A 20,580-nucleotide genomic window follows, 5' to 3' on the forward strand; every position below is an offset into this window, starting at 1 on the left:
AAAATGGAGGACCTCTGCAAGAGGCATCTCCACAGTTGACAGGAAATCATGTGATCTCAGAAGCAGAAGTTGGTCTTCTCCCTGTCTTTTTTCTGTGAACATCTGCATTGTGCACCTGCCAAGTCTGTTATGGATCAATTAAGAAGTTTGTTGGGTTTTGTAAGATTTTATGCAAAGTTGTCCATCAAACTTTTATATATCAAAGAATTGAAGGTATACTGATATAGAGAAAATACATTTGAAGGTGTTAAGTGGCTTCAAGCATTTAACCTTAGCAATTATTGTCTCCTTGTTGCAGGTCATGTAAGCACTTTTTAAAAAATATTTGTGTAACTTAAATTAATTCTGAGTTTAAATGAGTTTTTATTTTTGAATCACATTACATTAGCCTGCAAAAGGTCAGCAGGGGTTAGGTGCTCGGATGCTCAGTCTGGCTAATGCCTGGAGCTTGCAGTGTAGCACGCAGTTGATGTTAGCCTGCCTATTACCAAGTCCATCTTTTACCCCTCTGGAAAAAAAGTGCACCATCTAGGACAGCACAAGGAATGATTGGATCATTTGCAAACTTTTTTTCAGGTTACCATAAAATCTTGGAGGCTGGAGGACAAGCCCGGTACCAATCAGAGGTCGCCACGGCCACAGGGAGACAGTTTTAAACCTCCCATTAAGTTTTTTATAAACTGTTTCTAATGTTTTACTTTGTATTTTATTCTTTCCGTCTTTAAATGTACACATGCAACCACCAAGCTAAATCCCTTTTATGTGCAAATATACAGTACTTGGATGTAGAGAGGATGCAATAAAAGTGCTAAGTGTCACTGAGCTTCATTAGTAGCTTACAGGGTCTTCCAATTAGGCATAGCTGCTTATTCACATTGTTTGATAAATTGTGCATAAGAAATTGTTTAATAAGTAAATTTGATGTCAGCATTACATGGAACATTTAAAAGACTTAGCAACTTTTTTAAGACTTACTGAATTAACTTTATATTGGCCCAGATTTAACTTTATATTGGCCCATTTTTAAAATCTGTACTAATTGGAAACTTAATTCAAAATATGTGTATAAAAGCCTTTATGAGAGTCAATTGACCTTTAAAATATATTTTTAGTGAATATACTTTGTATGTTTTTATAAATCCATGTGCTACTTCACAGAAAAAAACAAAAAACCCCAAGAGTACCAGCTTCTACTACTGAGGTCATGTGATTTCCTGTCAACTGCAGAGCTGCATCTTGCAGAGGCCTGCCATTTTGTCTGCAGCTAGGTACTCCTGTAAAATGCAAGTTAGGAAAAGATTATAAAAAAAAACGACTCAGAGAAAATAGTGGAATGATGTCCACTCCGAAAAATAAGCCTTATTACTAATTTATAGGAGAACAGGGCTGACAACTTGTGTCTATCTTTAGCTAAGTCTGCTAACGCAGCAAGCACAGAGAAGCTACCTAGCCACTGAGCTATAAAATTAAAATACCTGAATTTAACTTGAGCTAACATTAACAGTGTGCCAAAACCAACATTAGCCCGGCAGGATTAGTTAATTATCAGTTTTTAGTGTCAGACCGAAATAATAAAGTTTGGGGTTTTTATTGTCAAACAAAATATCAGCTACACTGTAATTATCTAGAAAGTTAGCCGGCTAGCCACCAGATTTAAGTATTCACGGCTAACATCAGCTAACGTTAAATTAGCCAAACTTCATCAGAAAAAAGGGAAGTCACTGATATCCTCCTAATATTTCTATTCAGACATCGTTTTTTGCTGGCACTTAGCATTACTCAAAGGTAAGGAAATTTTCAACTGTATTATTTATTAATTTACTAGGGTTTACATCTTTTTATAGGAAACAAATAATATTCTATTCAATTTTTAATGTAGCTATCGTTAGTTTTTGCTAGTTACATTCATTTAAATTCAAAATGGAAATATTTATGTTTTATCTTTGAATTTTATGTTATTTGTCCAGGCAAGCTTTATTTTTACTAACATTTATTCTATTATTATTTTTAAATAAATAAAACTCCCCTTTGACTTCAGTCCCTGTGCCAGTTTTCGAGCAGCATGTCCTGACTAAGCAGATCCACCTACACTGGTCAAGGACCTGAGCCAAGTCCACTCGATGAATATTGATTAGGGAATGGCCCACTGATGAGCACAGGGGCGTGGCGTCGCGCGTCTCCACACGTGCAAACATTTAAAAGTGTGGACGACCTGACGCGTGCGTTTGTTGGACGTTCACTGGGGATGCGTAGCACAGTCCGCGGCTCTTTGCTGTTGTAACCTCAGCAGGAAAAACGGTGGATTCTTGAGTTTTATTCTTGCTGTCTGGCATTTGAAAGATACGTGTTCATACTGGGAGTGTGAGGAGGGAGCGATTTTTGAACCGTCTTTTTTTTTTTTTTTTTTTTCTTCTTCTTTTTCCTCTTTTCTTTCTTCGTGACACACAGGGCAAAATGCTGCCGGACGCCTACGGGTGCATTGTGGCGAACAGGTTCGGGAATCTTCTGGATGACGACGCCGACCCCTTCGACTTGATGAACGAAGTTGAAACGGAGAAGGAGAAGAAGAAAAAGAAGAAGAAGGAAGAGGAGAAGAAGAAAGGCAAGCAGAAAAAACCCGGTCAGAAGGAATCTCAGAAGGACAGACGCGTCCCCATCGCTTCGGACGGTCAAGACCCGGTTCCAGGTAAGGCTCCACACGCTCGGCTGCATCATCATCATCATCATCATCATCATCATCGCACACCCCGAACCCGAACGATTCTGGCAGCTGCTAGTATTTCTAGATTGGACAGCCCAGCCAAGAGTGGCCGGTTTGCTTCGGCTTTGTCAGCTGCTGATGGTGCAAGGTCAGCGAGGCTGTTGAGCACATGTGCCTGCTGTCAGGGTGGGTTTTTGGGCAGCTGTCTTGCCAAATGATTTCATAGCACATTCAAAACTGCGTGCAAAGGCTTGGTTTTTACCCCTGACATGAGAACTAGCCATCCACTGATTCAGTGAGACAAATCTACCAAAATGTATAAAAAAAACTTAGGTTATTTGCAGTCATCCCCTTTTTTTGTGTGTGTTTGAATGGACTGTTTCCTTTTTTGTTTTGCAGCATTTGTCTGATTTATTGCACAGATTCTTTCATTTTGCAGCATGGAGGTTTGAGAGAGGGTAAGCAGGAGACTGGAAAATGATTTTAGAAACAAGGTTGAGACATAAATGAGAACCGGAAGAATCAAATATCCAGCCAGCACTTTATGTGGTGTTGCAGAATGCGTAGTAAGTGGGGTTTTATGGATGAGTGGTTTCAACAAGGGCAGTTTTGCTTGATTTGCCTGACCAGAGATGTAATTTAAGATTTCTCACGTCATTGGTAAAACAAATGGGGAGGGGGGGGAGAAAATGATAAAACACAACACAGCTGAATATCCCACCGACCTCAGTTTCTGTCCTCAGTCCAAAAGCAGCAGCAGCAGCAGCAGCAGCAGCCGGCACGTCCTGGGCCAGTGACCGACAGCGGCGATGGCAGAGAGGAGGCCCAGAGGGGCATGAAGAGAGCTGGCGCTGGGGAGCGTAGGGCCAACCAAGAGTACCCACAGGAGTTTTCCATATCTAAGTATGTGTGCTCATATAAGCTGAGGCTAAAACAAAACTGTATTGTGATTTCTAGAGTCTGCACATGTTTATACAGCACCAACACTGATTAAAAAAATTCGTCCAAATTGTAATCAGTGTAAAACGTTTTTTAAATTTTTATTTCACCCACAAATAGTTTCAACGAGGGACATTTTTTAGTAAGGGATTTTTTTTTTTTTTTTTTTTAAACCCACTCCCATAACTTGAGTTATTTTAAAAGAACACTGCAGCTTTTAAAAGAAGAAATGACACTTGCTTCCCCCTACAAGAAAATGACACTCAGGGGTTTTGCTGCCGCAGTCTTGCTTGGTCTGGTACGACCAGTAACTTATAGTTTGGTTAATGCCAAAATGTCATCTAACATTTCTCCTGTAACTGTCATTGATTTTTAAGTAATGTCGCCCCCCCACCACCACTACCACAAAAAATCAGACAACCAGTGACCAGTGTCTAGTGCAGTACTCCATCAGGTGGTGGAGGAGCTGTCACAGGAATAAAATTACTTTTTCCTGATTGTTCCTCAGGCCTTCCTATGTTGCAGACTCTGACCTCAGGGGCAGAGGGGGGATTAGAAGTAGGAGAGGAGCAAGAGGTGGTGGAGGATACACAAGGAACCCGGACAACTCCAACCTGAGGGGCAAGAGAGAATATGATCGACACAATGGAACGTAAGCCTTTTTGTTCATGTAGCAGTCCAGCTTAAAAAGCCTACGTCCTTGTTGGTTTGTCTCTAACAATTGTGCGTTGACAACTTTTCTAACCTTCATTGCAGAGGTATATCTCCTGAGGAAAAGAGAGGAGGCAGAGGACCCTGGAACTGGGGCTGTGTTGAGGAAGCTGCAAGGTAAAACAACTTTCATCAACAACATGGAAATGACCACTTTTTACACCTGGGTACAGTACAGATGCATTTCTGTTCGTTCATGTCCCTTTTTGTCAAGTGAATTAATGGAGGTGACATCTGATGCTTCAGTCAAATCTGAGGAGCCCCAGATACCTGTGGATGAAGAAAATCAGAATCGGTGAGTGGTGCACATAAGCATCTTTCTTTAAAACGACCATCACCTGGCTCAGTGGCAAATTCATCTGTCAAGAGCGACAGCTGACTAGTCTGAACTACTCTAAATACATGTAAAAATGTTTTTAACATCAATAAACTGATGCTGAGGGGAACAAATCTAGACTCTCTGCTTTAAAGACCTGAAGTAATGCAGAACATGTTAAGGGTTTTGCTTTCTTTTGCCTATTGATCACATTTCTAACTTGTGGACAATGAAATTTGCTTTCTGTTTTCAGCAAAGCACACAAGTTGCTAATGTTGATCCAAAATCCAATGTATAAAAAAACAAATAACTAAAAAGAGGGTTTCTTTACAAAGTACAAAATTTGTTTTTATGAAAAATACTAAGACATCTGCTGGCTTAATATGTATTTCAATGATACATTTGTTGCATAAGATAATCAGGTTGCAACAATGTTTTCAAATGGATTTTGACCCTCTTGCAATGATACATCCCACTGGCTCCCAACAATATGCCACGAGCTTTTTATTTTTTATTTTTATTTATTTTATTTTAAATTAAGGAACAACCTAAACATCTCTGTTGCGTAGTATCGCACTATATTTCAATTTTAGATAATTGATGCATTGTGACAAAGTGGACTGACAGATGTAGTTTGTCCCCAATTATGATAGCACAATGGAAGAGGAGGACGGAGAGATGGTGGTCCAGGTTGCCATGGAGATGACCCTGGACGAGTGGAAAGCCGTGCAGGAGATGAGTCGTCCAAAGCCAGAGTTTAATATCCGCAAAACAGAGAACAAGATTCCCTCAAAAGCCAAGGTCATCCACCAGTCAAAGCACCTGGAGGTTAGAATATAAAACACTTTATAGAATCTGTTCTCAAAACAGCAAAGCCCTAAAAGTTGAGCCATGACTTAAGCAATATTGTAAGCGTCATCTTGCAGCATACAGACACAAGTCCTTCCGAACTGTGTAAACAAGGCAAATGGTGAATCGCACTGAGGTTGTCCTTTCTTTGAATGGGGACTCAACCTAACAAAACCATAATGAGAAAATTGCAGACCAGGCTTTTTTCTTGTTCTTTTTCTTAGCAAGAACTTAGATGGTGGCTAATGGAGACGATGTTGAGTTTTTCTGTACCTGTCGGGTTCAACTGTCTGTTGGACTATATTTAGCGTTTGCCTCCAATCTTCAGAACCTCAAGGGGACCCCAGAAGAAATGGAGGATGAAGGCAACTTCCTTCGTAGGTCTGTTAATGACATCACCTCCCTCCTGGACATCAATTTTGGGAGTCTTGGACGCCCCACTCGTGGGGGTCGTGGAAGGGGAGCACGAGGTGGTCCTACTAGTCGCCCAGAGAGAGTTAAACCCATATTGGAGAGGGTATGTTTTCAGCTAAAGAGATGCATATGGGTGTTTGGGATAACATACTGGAAGGAAAAACTTTAAAATAAATCCTTTCACCAGTCTTTGTAGATAGATGCTCACCTGTTGCATATCTGCATTTGCACTTTTTTAATTGGGGACTGATTGTTGGTAGAAATTTACACCAGTAAAACCCAGTGTACTTGCCTCACATAGCTAACTACCAGGGAATCGATAGCAAAACAAAATTTATAATTAACCAGAATATTTGGAGCAAGTCATATGTTAGGTAAACTGTATAATCTGACTTGAGTTGCTAATGTCAGTTTTCCCCTTAGGAGGATGACCTGGCTCCTAACCCAGATGACCCAGAAGACTTCCCAGCACTACCAACAGGGAGATAATTGCATACACATCTGTTTGTTTACCTCCTGTGGGGAATTTTTGTTGCACTTGCTAGAGAACCGTTTTCATGTTTCTGCTGTTCTTAAGGTTTGGGATTCTGTTGCACTGAAGGCACTGCTTTACATTTGACTACTGGGGAATAAATGCTTCTGCAAGTTTATCTTTGATCTGTTGGAAGTTTTTTTTTTTTTTTTTTTTAAATTTAAAGTTTTAAATACAACACTAGGACAGTTTAAACTAAACAAGTCAGGAATGTGAGAAATTTAGGTGAATGGACCAATGTTGCCTGGCATTTGTAGGCTATAATGCAACTGTCCTTGGCTGGGCAAAAGAAGTATCCTACTGTGACTCGGCATGAAAACCAATAGACAAACAGCCAGAAACATGCTTGGGCGTACAATTTTATTTGAAATGTTGAATTCTGTGTGTTTCAAGCTAATGTCTTCAGTGGATTATGAACATGAGTTAGACAAGGCCCCATTAGGACCATTGACTTATTTCATAGCATGATTCAAACATAGTACAAAAATATTTACAAAATACAAACTGAGTATATCAAATGTTGATATTTACAGTCTTGAAATACAGTAGCTTCAAAGCTTCACGAGTAAATGAAAAGAATGAAAGAAGCCCGATGCTGAATGGCAGAAGAAATGTGCACAGTACTGTATCACGTGATGGAATTCTTGCCAATAGAGATTAGATATTTCATTGACATCCATGGCAAACACCCTTGGGCACTCTGCCATGGAAGGCCAAGAGCAAGTTTTTAGTCCAAACTCCTGGCTAAATCCTTCTCCAGATCTCTCTAATGCTAATCATCCATTTTATAAATCAGATTACCTGCTGCACAGTGACCACATGTGGTTAAATCTGATGTTTGCTACTGCATGCTTCAATAAGTAGGAACAACCAGGCAGTGATTAAAACTATTTGTTTCAAGATGCTGTGTTTAAAAATACAAAAACCAAAGTGCCTTACGGGTAAAATAACAATCTCTAAATGATTGACATGTCACATCACGTTGTTTAAAGTTTGTTGTCCAACTTTTTCCTCAATTAAAAATGAACTGAAACTATTACAGCTGTATAAGTTGGATTTCATGTAAATTTTCCTCAGGATTTCCAGATCCACAGGCTCATCGAAGAAGAGGAGCTCTAGCTTTGGGTATGGAGTGACTATAAAAGAAAGCAAACACAAAGTCAGCATTAGTAGGGAGATTTACATTGCACTGTTCAGTTTGATCGGTCAGCATTTTTCCATTCATGCAATCACCGTTGATGCACATGGATCACAAACATGCCTATGAGAATGCTTCAGAATACATAATTCCAAAGACGCCAAATGACACTATTTACAATATATAACACAGAAAATGAAGATGAGATAGATACCATAGCCTGGAAAATCTAATTGATTTCAAAGAGCTGCGAGCTTTACGTCCTCGGGAGACAGTGCGTCTGTTGCATGTAAGAAATATAAGAGAGAAGGAATGAGGAAGGGGAGAAAACTGCAGATTAGCATCAGTGAAGGATGCAGACATGACAACAGAGTGGTGACAACAGGCCAGAGTAGAAGACACCGTGAGCAGCAGAGTCCAGAAAAGCTATAGCCAGTCATACTCCGAAATCCTCTATTCTTAGAGAGCATGCAAGGAAAGCTACTGAAACGAAGAGCAGGGAGACTTAGGCGGCTGGAGTTCAACCTGACATTTGTACATAAGCAGGGTCAGATTTACTAAACATTAGTCCTGGACAATGTCAGGATATATGTAATGTTAGTACAGCATCTGATTGTAGAGGAACTGTGGCTGGGTTGCACCATCTTTTAATTTAAGTCCATCTTCCGGACAACCAGTTTACTTAACTATATTTGAAATGAACTATGTTGGATGATTTAGATGTAGCCCTATAAATAAAGCCTTAACTGATTAAAAGTACAAGAAGTATTAGGATGGAAAATATAAAAACTGAAGTTTGACTTCTGTTAATTTGAATTAAAATTCAGTTTTGATTTTGCTACATTTCATCTCTTTGAGATATATAACATTGGTTTACTGTTATTTTAGGATTTATGCTGGCAAACTAACTGACCTTTATCAAAAGTTGCCATGATTTAATAGGAAAAGTCATTTGTTTATTAAAAAAAAAAAAAAAAAAAAAAAAACTTCTCTCCCAACTACATCAAAAGACACTGCCCTCCAGACATTTGGATTCATCTGAACTGTCAGAAAAATTTCATTTCTTTTAACCATTTTGATCTAATTCCTAAATACTTAAAAGAGCTGATTGAAAAGAATTTGTAGCTAAACCATAGTTTGAGTTTGTTTAAAAATGTATTCATTGTTGATGCATCCCAGCCTAAGTACATTAAGTGATTATGACGCAACCACTGTCTTGAGCAGTAAGAGGAGAAAGAGGGAGAGTGCTGAGCCTCTGGATTTTGGCTGGATTTACACAAGCACCGATGATCTGATCTTTAACTTTGCTCCACGATCTGATCAGCCCATGGCTGCCAAAACCAGGGAAAAACCATTTAAATATGATTTTTCCTATTTGGGCAGCACAGAGCAGATCTGTTCTCTAAACTAAGAAAACCCTAAACTTGTTAAAAAAATGTTTTTCAATCTGTGTGCAAATGCAGCCCAAGTCTCCATATGGCTCAGAGCGGGTCTGTGCTAGCTTGCCTGCAGGTGGACCTGTGCCATGTTTAAGTTGATGAGAGTGCCTGTGTTGGCTGTGGCACTGGCTGTGTCTCTATGGCTGCCACATGGCTCACAACACATTGGGTCCCTGTCGCCAGTCAGTACATGCAAGTTGCCTAGGGACCTGACCAGCCTGGTGTGGCACAGGGAGCTGGCAGAGAGAGGGGAAGCTGTTAATTTACTCCACAAGGATCCATGAATGGCTATAGCCTCTTGGTTGCTTTTCAACTGTGTCTACTCCACATAAAACACATCAGAACAGAATGTAATGTATCCGTTATTGCATCAACAAAACACTGTTCTACAATGATAATGTAGAAAATGGAAAATAATTGAAAATATGGAATATTATAAACAAAGTAAACGTCCAACATTGAGGGCCTAAATTCTGTTAGAGGAAATACTCTAAACTCAAAGTCCATTTGCTACCTTTTTACTGAGTTTTCAACTGCAGAGACGCAAAAAAAGGCACCTGAGGTGTATTTGGGTACGTAAAATTGTCCCCTTTCAGTTCTCGTGCTGCTCTTGTTATACATCTGGGCTATCATTGAGTAAATGAGTGTTCAGTGTCAAATCCAGCCACTGACCTTCCTCCTACTCCGTTGGCTGGCAGTGAGGTTCTGGTCCTCTTCCTGCTGTCTGAGTTGTCGGGCAGAGCCAGGGGGTTGACGCTGGTCTTACAGCCCTGAACACTGGATTGCAAGATGACCCTGCTGCAGAGGAGAAATTAGTTATCAGTCTCAGCCACGTGTTTGTCGACGTGATGGTGTGCATGGTACTGTACATATACGCTACAAACTTTACCTTAGGGACTGTGATGATGACCTGGTGTGAATCTTGTTCTCTTCCTGTCTGTGAAAACACATGTAACATGACGGTAAAAATGTGATTAAACTTTATTTGTGGAGAGAACAGAGAGAGAAAGATGATAGGACAGAGTGGAGGAAGAGGAGGAAAAGACTATGGAGATGGGCAGGAAGGCTTTAAAAATTGATAGCTTTAGACTTAGGCACAGATCATTATTGCAGCTTCAGCAGCCAAGTAGGATTAGTAAAGCCAAGTAAGGACCAGAAAAAGCCAGGGGGTGGCACTTAACAACTTAAAAGGACCTGATTTGTCTTTTTTACAGAGTTATTACTTTCATCAGCTTATCTGTCTGAAGGGTTTTGATTTTAATGGCTGGCAGTTCAATCAACACAATAACCAGCAAAACATGATGTTCAAAGATGAGAGGATGATTGGAACAGTCTATGGAACAAAATCATTATGTACTTGAAAATGGTGACAAGGAAAAGACAGGAGCCTTAAAAGCTGGCTCTGCTCTCCAGCTCAAAGTTTACTGTGCTTGCAGAAAGGATAAAGTAACAAGAGGATGATTTTAAACGACTTTCTGATTTGGGTTGGGAATTAAAGAGAGACAGGGGGCTCACTTACAGCATTCTCAGTTAGAGCTCCAGAACAGGGGGCAGGACAGGTTTTTTGGGGGCTGACGGGCGGTAGAACTCATTGAAATCCTAACCCGTCTATACAGAAATGCAGGATGGAAGAAGGGAAGCCATACACAATCCACCACAGGGCAAGGCTACACAGGGAGGAGAGCAGCATGGCTACCAGCCATCTGAAAGGAGGACAAATCCAACAACAAGAGCAAACGGAAAAAAAGGGGAAAAAAGGAAGGAGAGACAAGAGACGTCCGGGCAGGACACAAAGCCTCTGATGTTCTGCTTTTCCACTGGGACTGGATTAGATGAAATACCTTTCATAGAGCCTTGCATCCAGCAGTGCCAGTCAACAAGTTTTTGTTCTTCACTCGCTCTGATGTGTTGGCAGTTTGCCGTATACTAAGAACCCGACCGATGTGTCAATTTTGAAGTAGATATCGGTATTTGAGAGTTTAATAAAAGCTAATAAACATACTGGCAGATTTTACACAAAAACCTTAAATTTATCCTCATTGTCAAAAATATTTGTTATTTAGGAGTTGTGAAAAAGACAGCGTGGCAGTTATTTTACAGTTACTGATAGTAAGATAGATGACACCGATAGTAGATATAAGACGACATAAAATCATCTATGATATACTTCACTGAAATTTAAAGTATTAAGTATTAAGATATAAGTATTGTATAACTAAATGAAAACAAATACAATATATAATGATCAAGAGAAATCAGGCTTTAAAAAAATGCAGTCTATAAAAAGATTTATGGACTATAATTTCTGCCATAATAGGCATAAACAGATATACTTTATCACTAATCAGTAGCTCGAATCGTTAGTTGATAAAAACATGTCTAAAAATGGTCAGTTCCTTCAAGACTTAAAGTATCCATTATGAAATTTTGTTCCACAAAAACAGAACATTTAAAAAGAAGCTGGCAGAGACGGAAACCTGAAGGAGCAAAGAAAGCTCAGATGGCTTTTGTCCACTGATCCAGTCACAAAAGCAATGGAAAAACAACAGGCAATTGACAATGAACCCGGCCCAACATTAATTACGTTAGACACAAACAGATTGAACACAGAGGCATGTCCATGCGTGCATGTCCAAGGGTTTCATGCCTGCTGCCATGCGTGAAAAGGCAGAAAAGATGAAGAAAAGTTTTCATATAATCGTTGATCTTGATGGAATTCAACATGCATCTCAGTATTACATAATAAAACAAACAGTGGAGCCAGATGGTGAAGTTAAGCTGGAAATTAGATGTTTGTCTAACAGCGTATACACTGATAAGGCATATGGCATTGAGTACAAGCAAATCTCCCTTCTGCATCAACTCCCTCCTGAGAATGGATAAGAACCCATTTTAATCCCAATAACTCCTCAAAAGCTAACATATGATGTTTTATAATCTTTGATAATAGAATGAGGATCAGGGGGAGTTTACTATTCCAGCAACGCCATTTGAAGCCTCTAATTAAACTCATGAAACACCTCAGTCAAAGATGATTCTAACACAAAAATTACAATTGGCAATTTCCAAAAACACCTACAACTTAAACTGTTGAGCAGACAAGCTAGCTACTTTACCAAACAATAAGGACGTACCTACTGCAGATCAGAACAAGGACCAAGTTTCCCTTACTAATTTTCTTTGAGAAGTGCCAAGTCAGTATTGCAAGCCATGCACTAAAACATTTACTTCAGCTAATCCAGATCTCCTTTAAACTGTGATTAGTTAAAAAATTGGTGCTGTCGTTCACAAGCACAGCAGGCTCAACTTGAGATCTTTACTGTAACTCAGAGGATATCTCAGATAAGCCTCGATACCAAAGCAGAACAGCTGAGTGTGTCTATGAGGCAGAAAATGAAAGGTGTGTCGATGTAATGCATCTGCTAAGTGCATATCTACTTCACACTGTAGTCATCAAAGAAATAAAAAAAAAAAACAACTTCAAATCAGCCATACCGTTAGCCATACCATTCTCTGGCATAGCAACCATTTCTACAGGAAGAGGATGTCAGCTAGAAAGGAAGTGACGTGCACTTACCTCCATCATGCAAAACCTCACATCCTCTCTCTGTTTTTCCTCTCCCCCACTCTCTCTCTCCCTCTCTCTGTTATCTTTTGAATGGCAGGCAACACATTGGCCACACCGTACCCATGAGGCTGCAGCAGAACACTACCACCTGCCTGACATGGGACAACAAAAGCCAAAGCCATGTGGGTACAGCGGCAGAGGCCAGTCAACCATCCGCAGCCATGCTGACACCCAACCTTCCATGGCTTGATTTACATGGGCACAAATGATGTGGAAGCAAAAAAATCTATTAGAGTTCTTCCTGTTTAGATAACTGTAGGGGGTTAGCGTTAGTACTTTATCATCTTCTGTGGAAACACAATGCTTCCACAGAACTGGCTGGTCACATGTTACAGTTGTCCAGCGGTACTCTTATGCTAACAAAATCTAAAGTTGGCAAAGGCATAACAACGTGTTTGCAATACGTCACAGCGACTTTTACTTTCAAATTTTTGGAGCTTAATTTGCGGTAGCGTCAAATACGGTCCTCGTTTCTCTATTGCTTGATATTTCCGAAATGAATCAGTTTTTCAGATTTTACAACTGCCAAGCTGTGAGTGCCCCTCTATCACTGCAGAGCAAAGACTTACAGACAAATAGAGACATCCCCTATTCTATGTTTAACCACTGATTTACATGCTCCCACGTCCGGTGTGCAGCATCATTAAATTACCACCTCTGAATTGCAGTGACTGTACGTCCATTTGCTCAGCATCCTATTACCTGACATCAGTTCAAATTTGATCAAGGTCAGTTCTGTTTCTAAGATTCTCCTGCCTTCATCAAGGACTGACTTGACACTACTGCAATGCAATGAATGTGTGTTGTTTAATTATAACATTTAAGTCTAATTCACCAGTTTAGTAAAGTGTTATATAACATAATTATCCTGTATAGGAGCTTTGGAATGAGGTACTGTAGACATTGTAGTCCTCAAAAGTTGTAATATACCTATAAAGTCTTGTCCCAGTGATTTGATTCAATTAAAAAATGTTACACAAAATATAAAAATCTAAGCTATTAAAGTGTATCTATCGCAAAGCCTTCTATTGACCATATGAGTGGCCCAATTACCTCAAGGACACTGTGACATGATAACCTAGTGACTCGCAAACTTTTTATTGATTTGGCCTATATATTCCACCCCCCTCAACTCTGAGATTTATTTTTAAAATACTGACCCAAGAGGAAAATTTACAGAATAACAATCCCGCAGTAAAACAGATTCATAGCTTATATATGTAACTTCCACATCTTTTGTGCCTTTCTAAATCAGCCCTCAACAAAAACTTTTTCTGGAAGATTGTGTATCAGATAACTTCAATCCAGCCCTCCAAACAACTATTACTCTAACTCTGTGTCTTTATATTCGACCTGCTTCTTCCTTGACTTATTGTTCATCTTATCACAGACTGATTATAGATGAAAATTGAATGGCTTATTATTACTCTTGATTTGCATGTAATGACATTTAATCCAAACAACTAGAAGATGGCGACAAAAAACCAAAAACAAAACAGTTTTTGAAATATTACAGGGATACGGCCTAGTTCCTCAACTCATAGATAAATTATTATATTAGGAGCAAATTGCCATGGTATGGGTAAGGGAGAGTAGCCCTAACAGATTAGCCATGCCTAAAACCAGACACAAAAAGACAGCTGACTATCATGAATAAACAGTCAGGAAAGGGGGAAGTTCGTTAAGTGAAATGTGAAACATAACAAAAAAATCCTGAAAGGTCACTTCCTGGTCATTATGAATTCCTAATTTTTCCAAATCATAAATTACTCATGATTTGAAAAACACTACTGTATACACATAATGATCCACGGGACTGACGCAGAGAGGCATAGCTCATTTTACAGCACTACAACACATCAACGTGACACATGACGACACTTGCAGGCTGCCTGGGTACTTACGATAGTGAACCTGAAGACGATCTGGCCTGTCTCTTGCTCTTCAGGGCTCGTAGTTTATCACCCTGTGTAAGGCCATTTCTCTCCTCTTCGTCATTATACTGTTTGAAAAAAAAAAAAAAAAAAAAAAAGAAAAGAAAAGACGGTGTGTCCTTTGGGTTTTTAGTTTTCCCCACTTAAGGAAGTATTGTCAAAAATCATGAAAGCATGGCAGGAGCGTCATTTCAAAACTCACCAGTTCCATTTCTTCTTTCTTGGGTGCCCTGTTCTTGTTGCTCCCATTGATGGTTATGTCATCCACTCCAGACAGGATCCTGGTTACGGCCATCTTGCCGTTCTCTCGTTCATTTAGCATCTTCTCCTGGAAAACGTCGCCCTCAGCCCACAGACCGTTCTGCTTCCTGATGTACAAAAGTACAACAAACCAGAACATTTATAATGGGATAAAATAATATAATAATTTGCAAAATAATTCTTGCCAGACCCACAACACCATCATTATTAGTAAGATTCTTCAAATGAAATCTGCCCTCACATGAAGGTTCTATGAGACATAATTCTGCAATATAATAACCTGTTTTATTTATTTTTTTAAAAAGTCCCTGAAACCCTATTTTCTTAATCAGCATCTTACTATAAGTGATGGGATCCTACATGAACACACAATTTTATGCCAAACAGTTCTGTTTATATCACACAAAAGATCTCCGTGTTACTGCTTTTCTCAATGGTTTGATGTGAAAATGCAATGTCACACATTTCCTTGCACCAATCAGTTAAGCAGCATTTAAACTGAAATGTGACAACACTTGTGGCATTGATTGTTTATGTTGCCAGCACCGTCAATCAAATCAAACCACAACTACAGGCCCGATGAAGCAGATTAGCTGAGTTTATGGCTGTCAAACTCTTGAAATTAAACCTACTTAGAATTTTTATTCTGATTGTTGCATGGATATTTAGTATTATAAAGAAATGCTTAAGATTTGAAATCAATGACATTTTTAAAATCCTCCTTCAGTGGACACCTACTCTTCAACAAAGTTCTGCTGAGGCCCAATGATGGACCCTGGTCGGCAAATCCGTATCCAGGCAATGGCCTCTGCGGCAGTCAGGCGATAATGTTTCATCATATAACAGCCAATCAGAGTGCCAGTCCTCCCCAGACCAGCTGAAAGGAAAAGGGAGAGGAAAAAAAAAAGTGGAATGGCATTAAGTTGTGTAATAAACAGGACACTGAGCACACTTTAAATAACCATAGGCGTAGTACAGGTGCCTTGCACCAACTACAAATCAGCCAGAATAGTTTGAACCGTTAACGTTTCTAGTAGTGTGAATGCGGGTTAGAAACCTTACCTTTGCAGTGGACAGCTATGGCTCCTTCTGCATTCTCACAGATGTTGAGGAACTTCCTGACAATAGTGTCGTTTGGTGTGCTCCCATCCACAAAGAACAGGTCATGATGTTCAAAGCCAGAGTCTGTAAAACGCCTTGCATCATACATCTTCTTGTTGAGGCGGATGATAGTTGTGATGTTATGTTTCCTAAAGTAAGGAATGTAGGCCTCAGGAGCATGGAGAGGATACCCTGAGGTAAGAGAAAAAAAAACAAACATTCTTGTGAGTTTAGGATGTGTTATAATGAAGTCAGAAACCGTTATGTAGTGTACTTTTCAAATACCATTCTCTATTTTGCTTTTTGGATGAGGCCCACTGAATGCAAGGAACTTTCCTGGGATAATCCAATTTAAGTCTCCATTTTCTGCTCTCTCGTAGTGCTCATATTCTTCCACATCAAAGTTAGAGAAGTCCAGCCAGCCGAACTGCAGAGCCTGAAAGATGGTTGGGAGTGAGTTACAGTCATTTCATTAGGTGCATGACACAGCAAGAAAAAAATAAATAAATCTTAAAATGACGTACCTTGTGAACAGCACGGAGGCAATCTAGGATGTTCAGATTGTACATGCAGGTTCCAAACGAAGCATCTCTGCGAAAGATAAATTACATCTACTGTATTTATCAAAGCAACATACTAAAGACCCATTTTTACTTTCAAAAAAAATTCTCTGGCAGAATGCAGACTGCTATCTCCCATCTAATGCTCTCGCTTGCTTTCCATTGCCCTCACTAGTCTTGTTCTATATCTTCTCTTCCCACTTCTCTTACCATTTTATAGTGACAGTGATTGTAAAATGTGTAGCGTGACTATTGTAAATGACAATGAATGTTGATAGTGAAGACAAAGTCTTTAGCCACAGTTGTGGCTCATTCTTAATTGCTGGAAAAACAACTCAAGTTAGTATATGGTGGGTTGTTACCTGAATGGGATGTATGTTGAATTCCTTGACACCAGCAGACTGTAGGCCTCCTCTGGCATCATGTTTAGATGCATTACCTTCAAATACAAATGTCTAATCAGCAAGTGCCTCTTGTATTAAATGCTGACATAATTTCAATCTGTCACCATTTGTCAGATTTATACAGATGCAATGTCAGTTCATAAACTATATGTAACATGGGTTTGTACACTACTTACAGCATATGAGCCTATTAGGTAGGCAGCATTGGCCTGTTTCTTCTGGTCTCCACAGGTATAAAATATGATCTTCTTCCTTGAGAGTGTAATAGACTGCGAAAAGACATTAATGACAAACAGCATGAACTGGCGTGTGATGCCTTATTTATTTATGTGGCATGAGAATATACAACATTACAAAGAACAAATTACATCAGCACATCTAGTTGTTTATTTTTTCACCCCAGCTATGTAACATTAAACATGTTTGGTTTTATTTGGCTGAACAGCTGCAGTGGTAAGACAACCTACACCGATAGATGAAAATGTAAATTGTAAATGGAAAAGCAGTTTTAACTCTTAGATGACCTCATTACAAAACCGCTACGTATTGTGGATACGCCAGTCAACAGAATTTTTAAGCTACGAAAAAGGGATAATAAGACATTTATGTACTAGAACTGTGGAGAAGCTGAATCATCTGTGTCCAAACTTCAGCTGCCCAAATCTGTGCCCACCAGCCTCAAAGAGCATGCCACGTGTCCCAAATTCAGACAAATTGCCTTGATAAAGAGGAACAGTAGTGTTGCAAGTTGACGCAAACTGGGATCTTTGGGGGACATAAATTAAACTGTAGAAAGTTGACACGTCCTGCTAATTGGCATGAAAAAAACTAAACTAAACTAAACTATGACCCTACTTTATTTTGCTTACCTACTGCATGTTTAAACAGATATGGATTGACCTGGGTTTGTTTCCCAGTCTCTTTTCCAGGAAGTGCAATTAAGAGCAGTGGTTTACTTTACCTTGAGCTTCTTTGTCAGCTTACAACAGAAGCGATAAAACATGGCCAGGTTAAGGGGACCGAAGTCCGCGTAGAAGCTGCGAGAGAGGGGGAGAGAGAGACGCAGAAGAAGAAAGAGTGTGTCAGAGTGGCTATTTATGCAACCAGCTACGGTCTCTGGGGATGTTTTACCAGATAAAATCAGCTACCTTGGACAGTGTAAAGACTATATTTGCAAGCATTTGATGCTAGAGTGGGTCTATCAGAAAAGGACAAGAAAGCTGCAGAGACAAGAGGTCTTTTCTGTACCACTGGCACAAACACGGCTTGGAAAGGTCAGTCATGTCCTCTCCTGTGGCCAGTCTAACAACAGCCCATTGGATCAGCCCTGCCCTCCACTGCAAGCCCTGAAACTGCTGCTGTTGCCGCGCCACGGTGCTTGTATTTAATGAACTTACCTCCCATCTTTAATGCTGTTGTGGTTACTTAAACTTATTCCGACAGCAAAAAGGGCAGTGCATCAAAATCCTCTTAAATCCAACGTACCCAAAATAACCAATCTCAATATGCGTTGTAAACTGATACTAACGGCTTCTGCACTAAGAGCTAAACCGAGATTCGCTGCGATTTGAACTCGTTGGGTGCAAACCTTGCTCGCTCCAGCACTAAGGGTGGAGAAGACGTCTTTTAGATGACGACTGCAGTGAGAACATACGGTTTGGGCATTGTCCATCGTTGCATTCAAAAAAAAAAAAAAAAAAAAAGTGCAATGGCAAGATGCAAAGCACAAAAGCGACGCCTAAAACCCAGCAAACCAAGTCTGTTCAAAATGCAAAGTTGGGCCGAGACTGATAACTTACTTCTCATACGCCAGCTCTTCGTCTATGCAGAAACAGTGTCGTTCAGCTGTGCTCTTGATCTTTTGCTGAAATATGGCGAAATATAGTTGATCTGGGGGGGGGAGGGGAGGGGACGGGAGGGGATGGGGGTGATAAAATAAAGAAGCAGTTACTTGCTTTTGTCATGCAAACATACTTCTATTGTCTCGTTTTTCTCCAAACCACCTTGTCTTTGCCTGCAGCCACTTCTTTAATATCTTCTCCGGCAACTTACCCTTGATGAACTCGATGCATCTCGGCGAAACGTCGTCCGCGGTCATACCGCCCACAGATTTGAACATGACGTTTTCCATACAAACGTACGTACGAGGTTAATTTTCTTCAGGGCGACTTGCGCATACTGAGTAAAACTTACACCAACAATGCGCGCGGAGATTTAAAGAACGGGAAAAAGTGAAAGGCGGTAATTTAAGAGTCTTACGTTACAAGGTAAGCGTGTTTGAGCCTGGCTCTGCAACCAAAGACGAGAAAGTTACCAGTCGAAGAGGAGGGAAAGAGAATTTCGTGTACAAGTGCGCACTCTGCTAAAAATGACCTCCTCCTGACTCCTCCCCTACGATGCTCCGCGGGACTCTATTGGTTGCGACGGATGCAGCGCGCGACACAATTGGAAGAACGAGCTGTCCGTCACGCCTCCTTCAGTTTAAAGTTCTCCACATAAGACACCTGATAGGCCCCGGGAAGGTTGCCCAAGCGGTTGCTAGGACGATCCCTCAGCCAATACAGATTCGTGATTTTCCAGCTCGACTGACCTCCCTCCCTCAGACTTGAGCTCCTCAAGGATGTGCAAGAACCAGGAAAAAACGCCAGAAGAGATGCGAAAAATCAACGTTAGACGAGTCTGACAGTGGGTTAACTGTGATATTTATGACATTAACGCACCGATCCACCTCTCCGTGCACGGCTGTAACTCGCACACAGCCCATAGAAACGAGACAAAGAGAAGTTCTGGTTTAATTTTCCTTTCCTCTGAAGTAAATACCCGAGCAAAACTGAACAGCTAATAATTGCGTATTCTGTGCACAGACTGCGAGGGCAAGTCGGCGAAAACCCAGTGCATTAACGATAAAGGGTTAGACGGTGTCGCCATATTAGGGCAAAAGCTGAAAAAAAAAAAAATCAAAGACTTTCACACTACCCTGTCGTCTTAAAACGCAATTATGTGCATGCGAAGCCTGCTGTGTGCATCGATACATATCTGCCAACTAGGCGTAGAGTTGACAGGGTTCATTCTGCAAACCCCCTTACCTGTTATCTCAATGTAAATATCAGAGTTTGGCTCCGCCTCTGGGCTGTTGTGGGCTGCACGGCGCTTTTTCCGCGACTCGGCTCGCCTCCCCTCGCTCTTGCGCTTCATTTTCTCCTCGGGGCTTCGCGGGTGGACATTCCCGAGCGGCCGCCACAGGCCTTCCTCCTCCGCCTCGCGATGCGGCGGCTCGTTGTGCCCGACGCGTCGCCGTCTCACTGGGGCATGCCCCGCTCCGGCTGCTGCCGACGGTCCGTCTCCGCGTGTGCGCGTGTGCGCCGCGCCGCCTGCTCCAGCCTCTCCGGCGGTGGTGACGTCTGTGAGCAGGGGCAGGTTCCTGCTCTCTGAATCCCCCCGCATGTGACGTATCAGGGACTGGGTGTCCAGTGCCCACCCTTCACCGTTCAATAGCAGCAGCCGCGTATAGAGAGATTGTCGGGGACGTCGCCCCAGGTGCTGAGTCGGTACCGTTCGGGTGTAACTGTGCTGTGACCATGCACAAATGCACGGCGGTGCATACGAATGCGGCCACGAAATAGCGATTAGACTTTATTTACAGTATAATAAAC

The 20,580-nt window shown here is 40.8% G+C and overlaps 2 protein-coding genes across 7 annotated transcripts; one reads left to right on the forward strand and one right to left on the reverse strand.

The window, feature by feature from the left end:
- Window positions 1-2,163: 2,163 nt before the first annotated feature.
- On the forward strand, window positions 2,164-6,580 carry LOC120805185 (intracellular hyaluronan-binding protein 4-like). Its single transcript, XM_040155149.1, has 9 exons — window positions 2,164-2,298; window positions 2,449-2,686; window positions 3,445-3,604; window positions 4,149-4,292; window positions 4,397-4,468; window positions 4,566-4,646; window positions 5,321-5,495; window positions 5,845-6,033; window positions 6,354-6,580. Exons 2-9 carry the CDS (start codon window positions 2,455-2,457, stop codon window positions 6,417-6,419), a joined length of 1,119 nt encoding a protein of 372 aa, XP_040011083.1. The 5' UTR covers window positions 2,164-2,298; window positions 2,449-2,454; the 3' UTR covers window positions 6,420-6,580.
- A 235-nt stretch (window positions 6,581-6,815) lies between these two features.
- On the reverse strand, window positions 6,816-20,306 carry cdc14b (cell division cycle 14B). 6 transcript variants are annotated; one of them, XM_040155146.1, is made up of 15 exons: window positions 20,014-20,306; window positions 18,727-18,817; window positions 17,889-17,964; window positions 17,104-17,196; window positions 16,886-16,962; window positions 16,488-16,554; window positions 16,249-16,399; window positions 15,925-16,155; window positions 15,601-15,739; window positions 14,804-14,969; window positions 14,572-14,669; window positions 9,929-9,976; window positions 9,712-9,837; window positions 7,815-7,880; window positions 6,816-7,598 (listed from the first exon to the last, which is right to left on the reverse strand). In XM_040155146.1, exons 1-15 carry the CDS (start codon window positions 20,120-20,122, stop codon window positions 7,559-7,561), a joined length of 1,578 nt encoding a protein of 525 aa, XP_040011080.1. In that variant the 5' UTR covers window positions 20,123-20,306; the 3' UTR covers window positions 6,816-7,558. The 6 variants fall into 6 exon arrangements, 5 of the variants coding, with proteins under 5 accessions (XP_040011080.1, XP_040011078.1, XP_040011079.1 ...); XM_040155144.1 differs by lacking the exon at window positions 7,815-7,880 and adding an exon at window positions 9,107-9,275; XM_040155145.1 differs by lacking the exons at window positions 7,815-7,880; window positions 20,014-20,306 and adding exons at window positions 9,107-9,275; window positions 18,980-19,324.
- Between the last annotated feature and the right edge of the window lie 274 nt (window positions 20,307-20,580).

The sequence above is a fragment of the Xiphias gladius genome, chromosome 19, assembly GCF_016859285.1.
Source record: "Xiphias gladius isolate SHS-SW01 ecotype Sanya breed wild chromosome 19, ASM1685928v1, whole genome shotgun sequence".
Classification (NCBI taxonomy): Eukaryota; Metazoa; Chordata; class Actinopteri; order Istiophoriformes; family Xiphiidae; genus Xiphias; species Xiphias gladius.

Excerpts from the sequence above, each read along its gene's own strand:
- LOC120805185 (XM_040155149.1), top strand. The coding sequence starts at position 2,455 with ATGCTGCCGGACGCCTACGGGTGCATTGTGGCGAACAGGTTCGGGAAT. Across the intron at positions 4,647-5,320 it reads GATGAAGAAAATCAGAATCG|CACAATGGAAGAGGAGGACG; the intron begins GTGAGTGGTGCA and ends CAATTATGATAG. Across the intron at positions 6,034-6,353 it reads TTAAACCCATATTGGAGAGG|GAGGATGACCTGGCTCCTAA; the intron begins GTATGTTTTCAG and ends TTTTCCCCTTAG.
- cdc14b (XM_040155144.1), bottom strand. The coding sequence starts at position 20,122 with ATGAAGCGCAAGAGCGAGGGGAGGCGAGCCGAGTCGCGGAAAAAGCGC. Across the intron at positions 16,400-16,487 it reads GCCTCCGTGCTGTTCACAAG|GCTCTGCAGTTCGGCTGGCT; the intron begins GTACGTCATTTT and ends ACCATCTTTCAG. Across the intron at positions 14,970-15,600 it reads CAGCAGAACTTTGTTGAAGA|GAAGCAGAACGGTCTGTGGG; the intron begins GTAGGTGTCCAC and ends TTTGTACATCAG.